This window comes from Scardinius erythrophthalmus, assembly GCF_964197995.2.
Source record: "Scardinius erythrophthalmus genome assembly, contig: HAP1_SCAFFOLD_436, whole genome shotgun sequence".
NCBI classification, from domain to species: domain Eukaryota; kingdom Metazoa; phylum Chordata; class Actinopteri; order Cypriniformes; family Leuciscidae; genus Scardinius; species Scardinius erythrophthalmus.
Window position 1 is genome coordinate 18,120 of NW_028296179.1, and position 22,436 is coordinate 40,555.

The following is a 22,436-nucleotide window of genomic DNA, read 5'->3' on the forward strand; positions in this document are numbered from 1 at the left end:
GAAGTGGTCAAAATCATGTCTGACCCACTCCATATCCATCTCTCGATATAATGCATCCTATCTTACTCGTGCTGTTCACTTTTCATATTCAACATAGATGGAAAAAAATAACATTATAATATTTTAACATATATGATACTAAATGAGATTATATAGTGGCTACAACAGTATAGTAGGCCTATAGACTCTATTTGTACAAATTGCTGCACATTAATTTAATTAAATGAAACCTTGTAACAAATTCACATTGTAGGGTAGACTGTGTACAGTTGAGACACCTTAAATAACTTGCGTTTGCAGCAAGCACAAGTTGTGATTTTTGCTGTGCACTTGCATATTAGTGTCAGCTGGGAAGGAAATATAGAGACCAGACCTCTTGGAACTTTAATTGAATACATAGCGTTGGTAAAGCATACTGAAATTACATCCCTACAAATTTATTAGGCCCTACTGAAAATAAATAGAATTTAAGCAAAGTAGCCTAAATGTTAAGACTGTAAGCCCTTTGCTTTTTTACGTAGCCTATAAAGGACTCTTATAGCCGACTTTGTGTTTATTTAATTTGTAGAGGATTTTTTTAACTCAAACATTAACACTGAAATAAATGAAACTAAATTATTGTACAAAATTTTGGCACACCACGACGAGTGGCGCTATGCATTGTTCTAAAGCCAGGTTTTATTCTGGCATGTTGAATTAGTGTTCGACAAACACGGCGGCGCGTTCATTTGAATGAAGAGCACTTCTCGCTCGTGTGAGCGAACACACACTGGAACATTAGGCCATGTCGCAACGAGTGAATAGTGGCCGAGTGGTTGAACTTACGTTACGATCATTTAGATGACACGGGTTCGAATCCCGAACTAACTTGGACTACTGATATTTTTTAATTAGCCTATTAATGCGTTTTATAGTCTATTGTTGATGCAGAGAGATTTGTCTAGTTCTAAAACATAGTTTTTTGCTTATAGCCTATTTACAAAATAAAATCACCATGCATTTCCATTTTACACTAAGGAACAAATATTATACAATGACTTTACTTCTGTAGCCTATAATAATTCCAATCGTAATTTCAAAAGCAGTTCTGTTAAAAAAAAAAAAAAAAAAAAACGTTTAAACGACAAACAATAAAATCAGAAACAGTATTCTGTTGCGTTCATGGTTTCAGTGGCAGTAATGCATCCACGGCTTTTCAAAATGTCACAAAGCGTTTTGAGATTGTTTTGAATGAAATATTGAAGTTTATAATTAAGTGTTTTGGCACACCACGACGAGTGGCAAACTCTTTGTTTTGTTTTGCAAACTCAGCTAGCCTGTGGGGGGTTTGGAGAAGGCAATAGTTGCTTTATTGTGGGGGTGCAGGACAGAGGTGTTAATGTTCCGTCTTTCATATGGAGAGTGTCGGAGCCAGCCTGATGAGCAGGCAAAAGCAAAATTCTTTTAAGGATTAATTAATCTCAAAATCTCCAAAAGTCCATAGCCTATGTACAGTAGGCCCTATATCTTATTAAATTATATATTGTAGTTTTATTGATTGTATTTAAAGGTTTTCCACACACAATTTCAATTTAGCAGATACAGAGCTCTTTAACCTGTTAAGCTGCAACCCCACTTTTGAAAAATCCCAAGAAATGACATACCCAAACTGAAACAGATACAGTTCATGAACCCTTTGTACTAAAAGCACAAGTATGATCTCATTTGAAAGCTGACACCTGGCAGTTTATTGTAATGTAGAATTAATTATTGTCATAATGACAAAAATTGTTATAAATAGCTTCAAAGTTTTGTAAAGTTATTAGAAATTATTTTTTATGAAACATCCTCATGAAAATAAAATTGAAGTTGGCCCTGGAGCAGTCTAGAAATGCACTACAGCTAATGCCACATGTCTAAACATTTTATGTTTAAAATCTTAAGATAATAAGTCCAAAACTCTGTATTTAGTGAAATGTTTTTCAAGACCATGTCATGTGACTTTATTTTGATTTGATGCTAAAATGCTACTGATATTTAGTGTCATCTTCTTACCATCTATGCAGTATATTGTCTTTATTGTTTTGTGGTGCAAACGAGCCCCATTCAGTCTCAGTCTCCCCCTGCACACATTCACACCTCTCCAGCCAGGTTATGGCTCTAAATATGCATTTCTTTTGTCTGCATTAGTTACTAACGACTGGCTATTCACATGCTATTCATATGGTTTCAGTCACTAATTTATTTTCTCAAAGTTCACCCTTACATTCTAAACTGTTTTAAATGCATTTCTTGAATAAAGAAACATTTCAGTAAGCATTCAAAAAATAATAAAAATATAACTTCTAGGTGGCAGGTGCACCTAGGGCTAGCTAGCATGTTAGCTTAGCACACCATCAATACACGACAATTTATGAGATTAAAACCATGTTTGTGCTTATAAACTTACTTTATAAAGCAAATCGAGTATTTTAAATAATTTTCTGTGATCTAATTTGGCTTCAGATAAAAAAATCAGACAGAAAATATACTATTGTATACTGTTCTGCACAATGATAGTCTATATAGATTAGCATTACATTATAAATATAATCTATTATTATGGAAATACCTGGCATGGATTGAAAAACACAGGTAACTCAAATATCATAGCAAACATGTTTATTGTCTTCAAAACGACTGTATCTCCATGTTACAGCCATAGTTACAGCGCGATCTCTTGTTAGCTGTGTGTGTGTTCGAGGCTTCCTGGATTGTCACATGATTATGGCACTTCTTCATGTTCTAATACTGTGCACAGGGCGGCGAGGGCGCCCTCATGCTATTGGTATGAATTGAAAACGCATTAACAGAGTATACAAACGCTCATAATGATTACATCGACGCATTTGGGTATAAATTCAATAAATATTATTCCTGTCTATAGAAATCTGATGTAAACCTATGAGAATATATCAATATTTCTCCAAATCTGCACAATTTTTAGCTAAAAGCCCGGAAGGACGTTGTTTTGTGTATCGCTGTCATGACGACGGCACGGGAGTTTTTTTATGAATGAAAGCGGCTGACGCGCATAATTCATATCAAAGGTATCGACTCATTTTTTCATTTCATAACTCCTGACACAAATTAAGAAATAACTGTCGCTATAAGTTTCTCAGAATACAATAGTGGTCAAATTCTGAAACTTGAGTCTTATATCTTTGTAATGATGTATAGTTTGTCAAGGTATAACATTAAATCTGATAGTAACTTTGAACTATTTATAAAAAAAACCGCTTCAGTGCGCCCGCGCTCTGGCAACGGTTAACAGGTTAATTCGCGACCCACGTCGTTTTATTGTAAGGTGAATTCAGCAAGGCATGTTGTATCTTTGAAGGAACAAAAGCTATTTGTTACAGTTTTTTCTTTCGTGATTTGTGTGGATGAGATGCAGCGACATATACAGTATTATCAGCTGTATGGTGTTTTTTACGCTGAAATGCTTAATTTCGAGAAAGACACGCCGCGCGCAGTGAGGGAGACCAAACTTAATAAAAAAATGTACAATTGATAATTAAACAAGACGATTGACTTTAATAAACAGATGCATATTTAAGCATCAAGAACGGAAAAACATAAACACTGTCAGCTACACTGAGATTCGATCTCAGATCGTTAGAAGCTCCGACAGGCTATTGTTAATGCATTGACCACAGAGCTATCGTCTGAATAGCCTAGATCAACTACTGTTTGTTAGGAATTTGAACTGATTCGAATTCGGCCACGAATTTGTTTTGTTTTATTTTGTTTTAAATGTATTTTTACATATTTTGCTTTCGTTAATGTTAACCAATTCTGTTGTAGCATAATAGGCCTATATTTTTTCCCTAAAAGTTTGTTTTATTCTCTGCTTTGTTTGTTTATATTTTTACATATTCAATCAGTCTCATTTTTGTTCAAATAATGAAAAAAGGTTGTTGTTTTTTTTACAAGATCTTGCGCCATGTTTTTTTTTAAATAAACAGATAGGAAACTTACCTTTTAAAATGCCGCAGTTGCTGCTGTTTTGCCCTGTCACTTGCGCCACCCGGTATAGCCTAGTCATTTCGCGAACGACTTTGAAATTCGACTGGTTTATTTTTGCTGCGGCAGTAATAGGCATTGTGGTTGATTATTTATTCAATAATTCAATTGATAATCATAACAACATGTAAGCCTATTTAATTCTGAATATAACAAAGAATGCTTAAACCGACTAACATCGGTTACTGCAAGTCCTGAAAATGTTTTAATTTTACGGTAAATTATTTAAATTTATTTCACTGTTATGTTTCAGTTAATAAATCTACAAACACATTAAAATAACACGAAGTAAGTGGCAAGTAACCTATTGACATAGCCTTTCTAAATTATAGAAAAACTGGGCACACAATGTTAACGTGTGTCTACTTTGTTTAAATTTAATTAATTTGAATTCGTTTAACCACAATATTTATCTTGAATTTATCTATGGCCTCAGCTCAGATTACTGCCGCGGCAGATTACGTCATAAAGAGAATAAACTGACACTTTTCAAAGTCTGTGATTACAGCGCCACTCAGCGGTAAAAGGCAGCAAATACACATCCCAATTTTGGCGCCGCAGGAATGGCGGCGGTAAAAGTCTCATTCTGGTTGTCTACCATCTGTAAGTAAGTGAACTAGCGGACTTTCCTGGTGTGAATACACCCTTAAAATCTGTTTTCAAACACAACACTTATTCCTTCACTATCCAACTTGTTACCATACTACACTTTATTTTACTTATTTTTAAGCAGATGAAAAATTTACAGATAACAAATGTCTTTAATATTATTATTATTATAGTTTATTTAGATAGGGACAGATAGAAACTTAAACAGCATCTGATGTATGTATCATAAAGTTTTTAGCTAAAGCTAATTCACAACACTTGTCCCTAGTAGGGCTTTTAGTTAAAGGGATAGCTCACCCAAAAATGAAAATTCTGTCATCATTTACTCACCCTCAAGTTGTTCCAAACCTGTATGAGTTTCTTTGTTCTGCTGAACACAAAGGAAGATATTTGGAAGAATGTTTGTAACCAAATAGATCTCGGTCCCCATTGACTTCCATAGTAGGAAAAAAATATACTATGGTAGTCAATGGGGACCGAGATCTGTTTGGTTACAAACATTCTTCCAAATATCTTCCTTTGTGTTCAGCAGAACAAAGAAACTCATACAGGTTTGGAACAACTTGAGGGTTAGTAAACGATAAAATTTTCATTTTTGGGTGAACTATCCCTTTAAACATAAAAATGCAGACTAACATTATTATAAATGAGATAGATATCAAATTAAATGAAATGCAATGAGAAGAGCAAAAAAAAAAAGAAAAAAAAGAGAGAGACCACAATACAAACACTAAATATGAGAGCAATATTGTTCCTGAATTAGCCACAATTTGTTTTGGGTTTTTGAAGGTGGAAAATGTTGGAATACATTTCAAGTGGTCTAGTAGAGAATTCCATAATTTTGCCCCTTTTACTGAAAAGGCAGTTTGGGCAAATGATGTTCTACGCAAAGGGAAACTACAATTGCCTTTTAATGCTGCTTGGGTGGTGGGTCTGGTAACACTTTGCTATTGTTTTGCAAAGGGGTGGGGGAGCAGCGTTATTTAGGCATTTGAAGACCAATTTAAAAAAATGCAGGGAGATCAAATTAGCAAAACTTAAAATCTTTTGGCAAAAATTTGGCAATGATGGTACCTTATTCTTTTCTTGTCCAGGATATTCAAGGCTCAGTTTGTCTTTAATATTGTCAGTGGTGTACAAGTGTAACTTAACCAACTTGACATTCAACAGTTCAAGCAATCTACTGGATTTTTTTAATATGTGAACACATCAACAATATGCTAGGAGTTCCAAATACCATAGATAAACAGGTATAAAAAGGTATAAAATATAAAAATCATATATATGGCTCTACAACCCTACAACTATAAGCTGTAATGTTTCATATTTCACCTGTTCTCCCATCTTGATTCTAATACTTTCTTAGTTACAGATTTCAAATGTATCTGCAGCAGTCCACAGATTAGACGCCGCCAGCAAACCAGTCACTGCTTTTGGAGCTGAATGCGATAAAGACATGCAGCATAGCAGACAGCACAGGCACAATCAAAATATCGTTGTGGAAGAAACACATTCACCTTATTGAAGTCAACTGTTCATACAATTTCACCAACCTTACAACCCGAATCTACAACAGTACCCTACATTTGACAACAACTCCACAAACCAAAATAACTCTGTTGCAAACCTCCATTGCTTTCACTCCTCCACACACCAGTCAGAAACAACAACCTTTACTAGAACAGATCACAGGAGAGGTTTAAGGTGCTGTGATAAACCTATCCAAGAGGTGCCATAAATGCAATACTGCACAAGTAAATTTGAAACAAACTTTTCACCGCTGTCAAGTCTGCAAAATAAACAGAAAAGCAACTAGCTATGTCAACACATGCAGCGGACCGCTGACTTTCAAAACACCCATCGAAACAGTTGAGCTTACTATAACCAACTCTGTCCTGAAACAATTCTTCAAAAGTTTAAAAGACATAAATGCTACGAATGGAGTGGACATCGAAAAATACTTACTGAATGCCGGGCCTCTGAAAGTGACATACATGGCTGAAAGACACATTACCGAAGACAACTAAGACCTCTCCTCCAGATCAACCCCTACTATACCACACAGCCAACCTTAAACCAGTCCACTACATCCTCAAATGACCAACCTACAACCAGTGACCAACCTGACCTAAACCAGTCCACTAAATCTCCAAATGACCAACCTACAACCAGTGACCAACCTGACTTAAACCAGTCCACTACATCCTCAAACTACCAACCTACAACCACTGACCAACCTGACCTAAACCAGTCCACTACATCTCCAAATGACCAACCTACAACCTCTGACCCAACTGCATTTGCTCCTGACATAAAAAAACCTACTGAAATCCGAAGAGTTCTTACCATGAGCGATGACGACGATCTCTCTCTAAAAGACATGGCACAAATGTCTCTGGAAAATTAAAACTCCACCACCATATACATCACACATATATCACACTTATAGACACATAAATGTTTAAAGTAATGCGTTATAAATATGTTATTTTTTTCCACTGTTAAAGTTTAATAAAATGCTTTATTCTTCTTGTTCACTATTAGTCTTTAAACTATATTTCCTTCCTGTTCACATTTTGTTATATTATACTCTACAATGTAAAATGTTACATTATTTGCATTGATTATGTTACATAAATAAAAGTTCAACTAAATACATACCACTGCTTCTTTATCATGTTCTTTTCTGTGCTTCATCGTTTCTCAACCCTGTCCTGGGGACCCCTCACCACTGCACATTGTGCATGTCTCCTTCACTTAACACACCTGATTCAACTTATCAGCTCGTTATATATATATAAATTTGAAAAGGCTGCAAATACAAAAAATGACTTAAATAAAAATTGTGCAGGTATTCATAAACCTGTCCTGGGGGGGTCTCCCACATCTACGTCTTTCTCATGATACACACCCAATTCAAGTCTACTATATTTTGCTATCCTCCCTGTTCTGCACCCAGTAGTAAAAAGAAATCAAAAATTATATCTGGTGTTTGAATAATTTTTGGTAAAAAAAAATAATCAAATATATATATATTTTTTTTACCAAAGATTATTCAAACACCAGATATAATTTTGGATTTTTTTTTTACTACTGGGTGCAGAACAGGGAGGATAGCAAAATATAGTAAATTATGACATATTATACCCAACAATTCTTCATACAGTAGACTAACATTAACAGTGATAACTTCCCAGCTAACAATGACCTGGCGCTCCACCAGCATTTTTGGGGCGGCACAAAGTCAGTGGCTTGACACGGTCGGACCTCCGGCTGCACACCATCGGCAACCCGACCAATCTGAAAATGCCGTCGGTCTGCCAAAGTTTTTTTGGGTGGCACGCCACCGGCGGTTCCTTTTCAGTCGAGAATGTCAGACGTAGGTTGTTGTTTTTTTTTTACCTTTATATCCCTTTCAAGTGGACGGGTGAAAGTGCCGTGAGACGAATGCATTGAAAAGCCCTCGCGCTACTGATATGCTGAGATAGATATAAGACAATAGCTGCACGATTCAACTTTAAAAGACTGTGATCTTGATTCAAACAACCACGCAATCTTCTTCCAATTCTGTCAGTCTGTCTATTAAAGCTTTGACAAAATCATATCGCATCATTCAAATCTGTGTCGACACAGATTTGAGATAACGTCATGAAGTGGAACGCACTTCAAAATGGTGACGGGGACACAATTTACACAATTAACACAATTTTCACGATTTCAATTTAATTCTTGGGATTTGATTTCAATCTTGATTCAATATTGACTCTTTGGATAAATATTAGCTAGGCTACAGTAGATAGCCTACATGTTCATTTTTCTCAAGAAAAAATCTCTCTCACATAATGCTGTAAACATACAGAGAGCTCTATCTGTATATAGATCTGTACATCTGCCCTATCTGTACTCTGTAACGGTATTTATTGTCTGAATTTCATAATAAAATGGACAGAACCTGAGAGCTGATAATTTTTTTCTGCGTGAGAAAATGGATGTGTGGCGTGAAAAGACATGCTTCTTCTCCATGTTAGGATTGTTTACATTAGAGTAGAGTGCACATGCACACATAGCTTATACATATAGGGATTGTGTCAGGGAGAACAGAGGACCCAAGAGCGAATGCAGGTACAAACAATGTCTTTAATGTAAAGAGAACAAAGGCAGTCAGCCGCCAGGCGGGCGCAGAACTGGTTAACAGAAATATTCTTGACTTGGCTTAATGAAATAGAAACAGCGGGGACCCCTGGGCTGGATAGCAGCGGTCAGTTCTGCTATGCAAGGGAACACAGTTCTGGACCAGTAGTTACCGGCGGCAGGTTTAAGAGTAGTCGATGGCCACGAGCAGCAGTATCACTGGGCAGAACACAATGTCAGCAGACACGTAGATGAGACAGGACAAGACAAGGCAGGTATCCAGTAGAGGAATGGCTGAGTAGAAAATAACAGTAGATCATACATGATCATGCCTTCAATAGCAACAATAATCTGGCACTGAAACAGGGAGAAAGGTAGCTAGAGGGAGCAGGCAAATTCAGGAGGGAAGAGAAAACGGGGGTGGAGATGATCAGCGTGAGCGCCGATTGCGATGAGGAACAGAGTGAGTGTGTGTGTGTGAGAGAATGTGAGAGAGAGAGAGAAAAAGGAGAAAGATCAATCCTGGTTCATGACAGATTGTTTACATCAGAGTGCGCGCATGTTTTGCACAGCATATACGCAGTGTTTTTTTTAAGCGGTTGATGGAAAATAAGCTTATGTGCGTTCTAAAAAAATTAATTGGAATCTATTATTTTTCACAGAATTTTGAAGTGCCCGCGATAACAATATTGTGCACATTAAATTTTTCATATTTTCATCGATTTTTAAATATTCATCGATTTTTAAATTTGGTAGACGAGAAGTTTTACCGTACTGACGCACTGTTTGAATGCTGAATGGAGAATGATTGACAGCTGCAGCAAAGGGAAGATGAGTTTGCGTGAAGTTTAATTTAACGATGTAAAACAGCGTAAAAAAGAACAATTCGCAACCCAAACTCGATGACGTCAGTAGTCACGTGGTTTGGACGTGGACGTAAAATTGCAATTTGATTTAAAGCAATTAGTTTAAATTACACCCAAAAACTTAGTTTTACTTCAAGACAACTAAATTCAATTACATTAGACCAATGACAAGGCATAAAAGTGAATTTATTGAGTCAGATCAAGTATAAAAAGTTCTTTAACATAATGACAAGCCATATGCACTTTTTTCAGTGTACATTGCTCAGAAATTGTCTGCAAATGCAGCACTCACAATCATTCCTTGACACATTTCAACCCATAGCCTTTCCTGACTCAAAATCTTCGACAGCAACTTATCACTCATATGTGACACCTGTCTGCAAACTAAGCAACTAGCAAAACACATCATGCTCTTGATGCATTTTCTGGTTTCCCGAACCTTCATCTATTGTAATTGTTATGTTCAGGAAAATACACACAGTGCTTTGGCAGAACGCTACCTGTTTACTGTGTTTAACTTCAACAGTTACAGAATACGGCTCCCCTCAGGGGCATGCGCACAAGCATGACTTTACAACAGTATTACGACAATAGACAACAATGAAGAACTGGTTAAGTAATGTTAACAGATAAACTAAAGATTAATAAACGCTGTAAAAGTATTGTTCACTGTTTGATAATATTAACTACTGTACTATCAGATGGTAATTAATGGTACCTTATTGTAAAGTGTTACCCAAGTACTTTGACCCATTAATGTGCTTCTTAAATGCATTCAAAACAACCAAAAGCTGACAGTAAGAAATATGAATGAGGCTATTTTCACATATATCCAACCATGTGCATCCATTGAACATGAATATTCAATGGATAAGTTATGTTGTGGTCCAGAAGTGTTCCAGAGGCAGTGCTCATCATAACTGACAGGGCTGATGTCATTTCCCGGATGATGAAAAACTCTGTTGCAAAGTTATGTGATCCAACAAAGTCAAAGAGGACCTGAAAACCCCAAAACATTTACGTTATAAAATGTACTGCTCATAAAAATTTTTATACAATGTTGCATACGCTTTTATCTGGTTTAATGCAATGAATAAATGTCAATTAAACCATGCTCTGTCTGAATATTTGGTTCTGATTGGCTGTAAGATGTGCATTAATACTCGTTCTATATCCCTTACGTATTAAACTGTTCTTACCTGCATAAGATCAGATGGTTGGAACCTTCTAATTTTTATGGAATCATCTGGGAAATTGAACTTTAATGGCATGCCATCAGAAGGTTCCTCAGGGACTCTGTTTTTTCTTTCATCAATTATCTACAAAACATAAAGACCCCCTGGGGTGAAAATCTATTTATTCGTCTATGTGGTGTTTTTAATATGCTTTGTGCAACCATGTGCAAATTCAGCATCAACACCATTGCTATTTTCTCCTTAAACTGGATTCTGAAAAATACAACATTATGGTAAGCTAATACAAAAGCCCTACCTTTAAATGTTTCTGTTAATTTTCTTCTGCTTCACATATCCTCTGATCCTGTTGTTATAGGGAATATGACACTGGATTTAAAGGAGACATCATGCAAATCTGCTATAATCGGGTCCCTGGTACATCTACCAACCCAGAAAACGTGAAAAGTGAAACCCAGTAACTGTTTTGGCAAGCCTTTCTCTGCAAGCATGTCAAAAAATAAATAATATTACTGGCCCTTAATCTGCACATATACAACCACCAGCCGACATTTGGTTTTGCAAGCAACAACAGTGACCAGTTCTAACACAATGGCAAAAGTTCCAGTTAAGCATGAAACTGTTCTGTCGTTGAGCACAGACGAGCACTGAACACTATTGACCAAAACATGTCACAGCTGTCTTATAAAAAAGACTATAATTATAAATAATAAACTAACATTACCGAGGTAAAGGAATATATATAAAAAAGTCATGTCATAAATACTTGAAATTAATCAATAATGATCAAGTTGATACTATTTACATTTAATTTGATACTATTTACATTAAGTTAATAACTGAACAAAATTAATTTGCTCATACAATACTTTGAAGTACAATGGCAAAAGAACGGTCATAAAAACAATACGATAGTCTGCACTAAAAAAAATGTCTCGTATGGTTTAATAGCTGGGGATTTTTTTTGTTTTTTTTTTTTTTTTTTTTTTGCATGTGCTCTTTGTGTAAGAGTAGGTTTCCCTCATAGTCCAAAGACATGGAGATTAGCTGAACTGGGTGTGCTCAATTGCCCTAAGTGTAGGTGTGAAAGTGTGAATGTGTATGAATTTTCATATTTGCATCACCAACCCCTTCAACTTTCTTTTCTGGACACTGGGTTAAATGCCTTTGCATTTAAGGGGACATCTGTGGCAAGTCTACATTGCAAACACCTATACATACAGAATTAAATCAAATTTGTAATTTATAATTTACATTCACAACAAATGTAAAGTTGGAAAAATACACTTTTTTCATTACCTGTTCATCAACCTGCTGTTTACATGGCAGCAATTGATGCTGCAAAGGTACTATGTAGGCCATTGGCAGTCCACTTTCATGCCTCAAATAGTCTATAGTGTAGTCACTTGATGGCATTGGTATGTCATAATCTTTTATCGAAAACATTAACCTCCCCCATCGAAATGACTTCTCTTCCTGTCATGTGCTATGGCGCGTGGGCTGGACTATCGTTTCTGCCCCTCCTCTCTAGAAACCTGTCAGTGAAGCGGCAATATGGTGGTTAGGTGCATTTTTGGATGCGCTCCTCCGCAAGTCCTTTTCCCTATCCCCAAACAACCCAGCCTGCGTGCTCGCTGGCTCGAATTCCTACATTTCGAAGAAGGAGGAATAACAGCGAAATCGTGTATGTGTGCTAGGCATTTTACCGAAGAATGTTCACAAACTTGAGACGGTATGAAATGGGTTTAGTCCAAGTCCTACATTTGACAGACACAGCTGTCCCATCGGTGTGCACAGTTGGGACGTCAATGAATGTGAAGGTTAGTAAAACAAATTAACTTGCTAACTAGAAAGAAACGTGTAATGTTTTTAGATGGATGCTCTGAAATTTAAGTTGTTTCATTTGTCCAATAGCCACTTACACGAGATGTTGGATGCCAATGTCCTGCCAAAACAGTTGCCAGCACTGGCATGTAAGCGGCATTTTCTATTCCAAAACCGAAACGACGGAGTAAAGGCAAAGTTATATCCTATTACTTGTGTGTTTTTGATATTATGAGTAAATGGTTATCTACGTGTATTTCATTGGTTTGATTTATTTTCTTTGTGTTGAAAATTCAGGTAAAACCTTTGTGCCCCTCTGTGTCCTGCTCTGAGATCAAAGACACCTCGTCGGGAACAATAAAGGACTCAACAAAGTTTGATTCCACATACGAGCCAGATATCACTCAAGAGGACAGCCAAACGTAAGTCTATCTTGGTGTTTTGCTGTGTGTGTGACTTAATTTAGTTTATAGTGCTAATGGTGTATGTGTCCTGCTTTCTGTACAGGGTTTGCCAACCCCTCTACAGTGCATCAAAATACATAGTGTACGAGGACAACTTGCTGGACCTATTCAGAAAGTGTCCGACCTGTATGCACACCTGCACTGTCAACAAATTTGTGATTGGAACCTTCGTGTCAATATTATTATTGCACAGATATGTTCTCACTGTCTCCACAAAACCCAGTGGAACAGCCAGCCGTACATCAAGAATATCCCAGCTGGCAATCTGCACTTGTCAGCTGCAGTAGCTTTCACTGGGTCATCATACATACAAGTTCACAAGGTTTGCGTTTATTCTTGCAATGTATAAATCTAATGGCTCATATGCTACTTGTGCACTCAGTAATGTTGTTGTTCTCTCAGCTCTGCGCCTTGAATGTATGTGTCCCAGGACGTTTTTTAACCATCAAAAGGCTTTCCTCTTTCCAACAATTTTGTGGCACTGGAGGTCTGAGCAAAAAACACTTGTGGAACATGCAAAGCTGTCTGGAAAGGCCATACTGTAGTTCTGGGTGGTGATATGAGAGCTGATTCACCAGGTTTGATTTTTTTGTTGACATTTCGCATTTAACTGTTCAAACATGAAGCAACTATTCATGTTGTCAATGAGACACTTATATGACAAATTACAAAATAAGATTTTAGATCCAAAGGCTGGTGGTGATATCTAGTCACTTATTTTAACTTTTTAAACTTGTAATACAAACACAACTAAACAACTTTAATTAACACATCTTTATTTTTATCTTTTTTATGCTAAAGGACACTGTGCAAAGTACGGTAGCTACACAATGATGAGCTTGGATGGCAACAGGGTGGTGGACATTCAGTTGGTGCAGGTAAATAAAGCATTCCCCTAATTTGTTTATTTTTCCTTTCCACTGTCCAACAGGAGAGATTTAATGTGTTAAAGCACTTAAAAAAATATTTTGTTCTTTCAGAGTAACGAGGGAGGTTCAAGCCCTCGGATGGAACTGGAAGGTTTTTTGAGGAGCATCAACTTCTTAGAATCTGCAGGTGTGAATATTGGTGCACTTGTAACTGATCGCCATCCTTCAATTCAGAAGTACCTCAGGGAGCAGCGACCTGACATCCGACATTACTTTGACACTTGGCATGTATCTAAAGGTATGTAGTTTTCAACTTGAATTCGAAATTGACAATTTACGGCTGTTGCAGTGAAAGAATTTAGGATCACAATATGCAATATTAATGTCTTTTTTATATTATATTAATAAGATGGTTGGGCTTTTATATGTATAACAGTTAGTTCTGACAAAATCCCTTTCAAGGAAAGTCTGTTCACTCAGCGGTCGTATTTGCAGTGCCCTACAATCAATCTCTCTCTTTCTCTCTCTCTAACTGTCCAAGGTCTTGCCAAGAAAATAGATGTTCTTGGAAAAGAACGAGGTTGAGGAGAAGTTCTTTACTGGAGAAAGAGTGTCGTGAATCACCTCTACTGGTGCGGAGTCTCTTCAAAGTAGGGGTGACCCCGAATAGTCGAAGATTCGATGCATCGATATGCGGAGCCTGATTCGACCACCGATCTCACAGTTGAATCTTCGCGGGTGTTATGAAAAGAGGATCGTACCATTTTGGCAATATGGGGGTGCTCAATGTCTAATTTCACACAGAACTACTGGTTTTGTACGGTTATAAAGCTGCAGTCGGCAAGTCTGGCAGATTGAGGGGACTTGGCCAAAATGTTTAATGTTTACAAATCTCGTGCCCCTCCCCCACTACCACCGAGTTCGTGCTCGTCAGTGCGTGTGCACAAGATTTTCTGTGAACGCACCCGTCTCTTCAGCATCGAAGCATCATTTTATTTTCCCCGGTTGTTTTGGACCTCCTAGCTCTGATTGTTAACCGAGGAATTGGAAGCTTGTTAGTAGATTTTCTCTCCGCCATCACGCTTCGAACAATCCAACACTCCTGCGAACTTCAGGCGTGTGCATGTGATATTGTAACGTGCGCGAGGGGGAGGGGGGATCTGTGGCGTGTGCACGAACTGTGATTGACAGTCAGATCTCACACAGCCCTGTGCTGATTGGACCAGAAGCGGTGGATTTTTGCAAAACAAATAACAGGCTCTAGGTGGAGGTAGAAGCGCGTTTTTTTTTTCTAAAACCGGCTGATTTATGTTGTTCTGTCAGAGCATAGTGTCGGTTTCAGTGAATATGAAAAAAAAAATCTGCCGACTGCAGCTTTAAGTATACCTTCTGTAAGTCCTACGTTCGGAAGGTTGGTCTGAACCACTCTTAGTTATACCTTATAACTGTTGACCGTGTTACGTTCCACGTGTATTTGTGTATGTTTCTTTTGCTTTCTGTGTCTCCATTCAATCTTTTTAGGTGGTGATTGTTTATTGGCTACGTGTCGTCATTGCGGGCATGCGTCAGCAGCTGTTCCACCAATCCACTGCTGCGCTGCTGGGTTTAAAAAGCCCATTCACGAGAAGGAAGATAGATCCTCGCCAGATCTCACCCAACTTGCGTACCGAGATGTGTGTTGAAACGACCACTGTTTAGGAATGTCTGCGAGCTTATTTATCTCACGCGAATTGAGTAACACTCCCCTGAGTTTATGGGTTATTGTTAATGTTTTGATATGCCTGATTTACGTGATTTGAGAAACATTCCTGTAAGTTTGTTAAAAACGAATGCTGCATTTGTTGTTAGTGTTGCTGATTTCTAAACTAGCGAGCAGTTGTTCATTACATTTAGAGCATTGATTATTGAGTATTGAGTTAACTCTACCGATCGCGGAAGCGTATACCCAACACAACGGGAGGTAGGATTTTCTCTGTTAATTAGGTGTGAGTGTTCGCCATTATTGTACTTTTGTTTTTAGTTAGTATATAGTTTGGTTAAGGCGGCGTATCTGCTGAAGAACTCGGTTTTGTTTATACATTTTCCTTTGATAGTTAGTTTAGAGGTACGATTAAAAATAGAATATATAGGAATATAATTCTGAAGTTAAAATACACCCAGTGTTCAAATTAGAGATGCACCGACTGATCGGCTGGTGACCGGAATTAGCCGATTTTCACGTGATCGGCCTTGACCGGCGACTGGCCGGTCAGTCTGACATATGCCGATTTTATGCCGGTCAAATGCACTCGGGCGCCGCATGATTAACCTTTTGAGCGGGATGGTCTCATATATGGGATTTTTATTTCAGTGCCCCTGAGAGTACAGTGCGGGTGCTGTCGGTACACGATCCGTTCCACCTGCACGATCCGTTCTACGCATGCGTGTAATGAGATTTTAGCAATATTATCGATTATGCTTTACCTCATGTAAACACAATACTTAATAATGTGATAAGCTCATAATGGCATCAACTATAATCGTATTAAAACAGTTGGCGTACGCCGTGTTTAACCATGTAAACACTTGAATCGCACTAACTGAATTGCGAGTGTTTTTGTCACGCACCTTAAGCGCGTATTTTAAACTTGACATTAGGAAGTTTTCCCTGAACTCTTTCAACATGACTCACTGTCAGCAGTCTTGCCTTCATCCAGAAACAGCTCAAATAACGTGACAGCAGTGTATAAAACTGTTACAGGCACCGACATAATATTTCTGTCTTCATCACGGCACAGAATAACAAAATACGTCCATAATAACCCGTTTGATATTTAACGTAGGTAATTACGCGCATGCGTGAAACGGATTGTGCAGGTGGAACCCAGTGACGTTGCATAACTGCCAGATTCAAACTGTGCTTTCGCGCGTTGGCTGGCGCTGAGCCAGAGTCGGACGCGTTCAGCGCTGTCATATATCACAACTACCGTTAAGCAGTGTTTTCAACCTCATAATGTTTATTTTAAGTTTCAGATATTTAAATACACATAAGCACGAGTAAAACAATACATTTGGAGTTTGTAAAATACACACTGATGTCTGTGGAAGCAGCAATAACAATGTATTCAAATATAATTTGCTGACGTGTTATTCATCAGACAAACATAGTGGAAGTAACTATAAAGTTTACTCTATTCTTCTCAGTTCACCGGTCACTTTCTTGCATTTATTTCGGGAGAAACTGATGAATTCACGTGCTGTAAATCCGACTGACAGGACAACATTGCGGCGCCCATCTCATGATTATAGATCAAGATTATTTATAAAGGGTTTTAAACGACCAAACACACTCACTTACACGTATTTGAGAATCGGAATATCAGATTGGCTAGTTGATGACATGGTAAGCAAGTTTGTGAATATTTTGAATAAAAAAGGAAAAGCGAAATAAAAGCGAGACATCTGTCATACAGTATTATTGTGGCTGGGGTGGACGCGTCACCATGGAAACATTAAAGGGAACGTTCGCCTTGAAAAAACTCACTCTGGGGGTGGGGGTGTCAGTTAGAATATTTTAAACTTACGCGTGAAAGGGTTAAAGAAAAGATAGAAAATAAATATTTGTGTTTGCTGTAAAGTGGTTAGAAAAAAATTAAATCGTAATCGGCTAAAATCGGTATCGGCAGGTCAAACTCAATGAAAAATCGGAAATCGGAATAGGCCAAGAAAATTGTAATCGGTGCATCTCTAGTTCAAATAATTCAAGTGTTTTCATGCAAAGAATAAAATTGTCATTACACTGATTGTTGTTAGATTTTTAAGCATATTATCCAAATATACATCAGCTGGCAAACCATTAGCCAGTAAAGGAGTCTATTTGAAGGGAATGATTTTGGTGGGGAGTTTGGTCAAACTATAGCAGCGATACTGCAAATAGTTGTGCTAAAAGACGGTGCAGTCCGCGGAGCCATTTTAAAGCCTAGTAAAGGCATTCTAACAATGCCAGTTTAGCCCTATTCGGAAGCTAATTGTTTCTTATGGGGTTGTACGGTATTTTCAATATTTACAGGGGTTAGTCTGTGATTTTATTGCCGTCCGAATCCAGAATGTCAGTGTTTTTCTCCAACCAAATAACCAAATACTCACCACCCTCTTTCTGAAATCAGAGTCTTGGTGGTCAAGGGCCTCAAGCTCCTCTTTGGTCCAAACAATATTGAGCTTCAGGATGTCTTCCTCTCTTTGATGACCCTGGCGTTTCCTCAGTAGGAGAAGTATCTCTCTCTGGGTGGCTGCCAGGCTGTCTACTTTTCGTAGCAGAACCTCCAGTGTTTCTGCAATTAGAGAGCACCAGTTACACACTAAGGGTGAACCAACTCTAGGGTAAGGTAGCCTAATGTTAGTGTAATCTATTAACCACAAACATCATAAACCCGTCTAGTTGGAGGAAAAATGAACTTTACACCACAATTCACTTATATCCAAAACTCTATCTAAAGGAAGAAATCAGTAGCAATATATACTCTTTTTCTTTTTATAATTTACATTCTATGCATTTTTTTTCTTAGGCCTATAAAAATGTACCTTTAAGCGTGCTCTTCATTGGGTCATTCCAAGAAGCCCTTGCAGATGTTTGTCTCTCCTCTAAAAAAGTTATGTAATGTTATACAACAAGCACTCAACTTTGAAGCTACACCAGAATTATCTATGTGGTAAAAGGTCCATCTGTAGTATGGGAAATTTGATTCCTCATGATATATGACCTATTTACCAATGTTATTTTGTTGCATAATTCTTGTTATTTTATTGCACAGTTGTCAACTTGAACCTTGAAAAACATCATATTGAAACGAATCCTCTAAACGGATGCGCCACTTTTGCCTGTGATATTTTACTACAAAACCTGTCTTAGTAATCCAGGAGAATGTTTTAAGCAGTATTTAATTTAGTATTTGAGTATTTAAATCAAGTCATTGTCATTCTTTTCAACTAATTTTATATATCTTACAAATTAATTAATTAAATATCTTAAATAATTTAAAATTAATATATTGTGAAAATTGTTAAAAGGAAGTTTCTGTATAGATCATGGCAGCAGTAATTTATCCGAGAATGATTTCCATTGCCTAATTTGCATATTTATTTAGTCAATTTGGCTATAAACCAGCACAGACAGTGTACACAAAATGATGTTTTATTAACAAGGTTCGGGAGGAGCACGTTCAGATAATTAACACAAGTGGAGAGCACTCAGCAATCAATGGTAAGAGGTGTATATACACTCAGCAGTCTCACCTCATTCCATTGACAGTTTTTGCAGCATCCCTCCACCACCCCTTCTCCACGCTTCTAGTCCTAAACACTCACATACGGGGGGAGTACTCTGGGTTCGGGCTGAACTCCGAGCTCGGAGCCCTCCCTCCGGACAGCACGCCAAATACTCATTAAACCTTACCCCTTCAAATTATATGTAAGTGTGAACTCGTGAAAATGTCTTAGTGAATTCACCCCATAGTGTTTGGTTAAATCATTTATTCAATTCTACCTTTAGGTAAATCATGTGATGGAGTGGGATCTGAATGGTCATAGGTTGGATTTTGGGAAGAATCTTTGACTTTTTCTATTTGAGTATACAAAGACAAAAAAAGAAAGAATTACATGTAATTGCAGAAAATATATTTGATGTACTCATGGTACTATACTGTTTGATGTGTTTCTACTAATGTACTTGGTTTATGTTGGGGTGGGATGGGAAGTTTTGTTTCTGATGCTGTATCAAAGAAATGTAAAATAACAAATATGTTTCAGTGGGGGAATTTTTCATTTTAAACATTAATTTTAAAGAATTTATTTAGTTGTTTTTAGTAAGCATACAAATATAATTATACCTTTGTCTGGCCATTTCTCAACAATTGTTGCTTTTTTTTTTAGGAAATGGTCCATCTACATGGCATGCAAAATATTAATTTACTTTAAGCTGAATTTGAATTGCCATTTATTGAATGGTATTTACAATGGTACCTTGATGCTTTCGTTTGCTTGGGGGTGCACTAAGTGGTGTCTCATCTAAATAGATCACACATTATTAATGTGCAGTTAGCCATGTATTCTTTGAAAGTTTATAATGATCTGACTTTTTCTGTTTCACTATCAGAAGATCTTAATGGACTACACAATACTCAGAAGGCTGAAAGTAATGCATACCTTCGCTGCTGTCATCATACCGGACAGGTTTTTTTGGTTGGCCTTTTTGCGTAGGTGTCAACCTCACTCTCCATGGCAGAATGGTATTCTGCTGCTTTGCACCACTTGAGGGCCTTCGCAAAAAAACTGAAAATATAAAGCCAATGGTAAAACAATTAAAATATAATCATAATGTACAATCAGATAATTAAATGTATCCTCAACTAAATTAAACATTACCAGTATTTGCAATACATGAATTTTCTTGGAAATCCAGTTTTCTTCATTAGGAATTTCTTCATTTTTTACGCTTTTAGTTGGATTTGAAGGTGGCCAGTAGCTGTATTGTTGCTAGCATGTGTCCAGTGAAGTCATAGACATTGTTAAAATATTTATATACATTTCTTAATTTTTATATTTTTGATCAAGATTATATTGTTAATGTGGAAGGTTATGAAAAATGTGCATTTCTCTCTGGCGCTTTCACTACCGCGAAGATCGCGAGTCAGCATTGTCAACTTCATCTTTGACACAGAAAACACTTGTTTATTAACAAACAATTGAAATGTCTCCTTGATATATTTGACATACTAATAATCATTACTTTTACCGGTTCTTTGTGACAGCTTTTAGGTGCGTTATTGGCAGCGCCCTTACACATGAACGCGTCACCAGCGCTCAATAGGCATAGTTAATATTATTCTTTGGTGTTCAGTTTATTCAGGTTTTCTAATTATTTAATATATGTATACATTAATATATGTATTATATTATATTATATTATATTATATATTTTTTTGGCTGTTATGGCAAACCAAAATATTTTTAAGGATGGCCTAACATTAAATACTTACCCATATTAATGCGACGGGTGGGCTTGCATCTTAGCACAAAGCTCTCCGAAGTTTGGCGCAATGGACGACAGTTTAAGCCTCAATTCCTTCTCAACAGCATCCAGTCTTTGCCGATGTTTAGTTTTAACTGCTGCCATAGCAGAGAAACCAGCCTCGCAGAGATAAGTTGTAGCGAAGGGCATCAAAACTCTCAAGGCTTGCTTTGCCAAGACTGTGTATGATGTCAGTGACTCGGTCCAAAAATCCACAAGTGGCTTTCGTTTGAACTGTAACTGCAGTGCTCCATCAGATGACAGCTCGATCAGCTGCTCCTGCTCGTGAAATGACAGCTGTGGGACGGGCAGGGAAACTTCAAATGGATTGCGAATCCAAGCGCGAGATGTGTCCATAGGTGGGAAGTGTTTCCGTAGATGCTCGGCGAGTTGGTTGAGGTGTTCAATTATGAGACTTTTTACATGCTCACCCAGGTCCACGTCATTTTCCCCCAAGAACTCGTGAAGAGTAGGGAAACACAGGTGTGTGTTCCCACTCACACAACTCGCCCAGAACCGTAGCTTCTTTATCATGGCCTCAATCCTGTCTTGTGTGTTGAACACAGTTACACTGACTCCCTGCAGACTTAGATTGAGTTCATTCAGAGCTGAGAAGATGTCCGCTAGATAGGCGAGCCTTTTCAGAAAATCTTTGTCATGCATACTGGAGGCCAAATGAAACGGATTCTCCTCAAAAAACTGCTGCAATTCGTGCCGGAGTTCAAAGAGCCTTGTCAGCACTTTGCCGCGGGACAGCCAACGCACCTCTGTGTGCAGCAGCAGTGATTTGTGTTCGCTGCCCATCTCATTACATAACAGTGTGAATATTCGTGAATTTAGCGGACGAGCTTTAATGAAGTTCACCAGTTTGACTGCGTCGTTCAACACTGCAAGTAGATCAGCTGGCATGTTTTTGGCTGCGAGGGCCTCTCTGTGAATACTGCAGTGTAACCAGCTGATGGATGGGCAGACTCTCCTAATATGAGCTATAAGCCCTGTGTGTTTCCCCGTCATTGATTTTGCCCCGTCTGTACAAATTCCCACACAGCGCTCCCAGTCGATCCCATTGGTCCTTATAAAAACGTCAATTAAATTGAAGATTTCCTGTCCTGTTGTTCGGGTAGCAAGGGGCCGACAGAACAAAAAATCTTCTTGTACCGTTCCTTCAAAAAGGTAACGGACATACATAAGAAGATTGGCCAGATTTGCAACATCTGTAGACTCGTCTACTTGCAGAGAGTAAAACTCACTTTTCTTCACACGGCTGACTAGTGTAGCCAGGATGTCTTCAGACATGTCATCAATGCGGCGCAACACAGTGTTATTGGACACAGGAATCATGTCCAACTTTTTTGCGTCTTTCTCTCCAATCATACACTCCACCATCTCTT

At 37.8% G+C, this 22,436-nt stretch overlaps 1 protein-coding gene across 1 annotated transcript; it reads right to left on the bottom strand.

The window, feature by feature from the left end:
* Window positions 1-21,018: 21,018 nt before the first annotated feature.
* On the bottom strand, window positions 21,019-22,386 carry LOC308686569 (zinc finger BED domain-containing protein 5; the record flags this gene model as incomplete). The annotated part of the gene is made up of 1 exon (XM_081394999.1): window positions 21,019-22,386. The coding sequence occupies one exon, from the start codon at window positions 22,384-22,386 to the stop codon at window positions 21,019-21,021; it is 1,368 nt and encodes a 455-aa protein (XP_081251125.1).
* Between the last annotated feature and the right edge of the window lie 50 nt (window positions 22,387-22,436).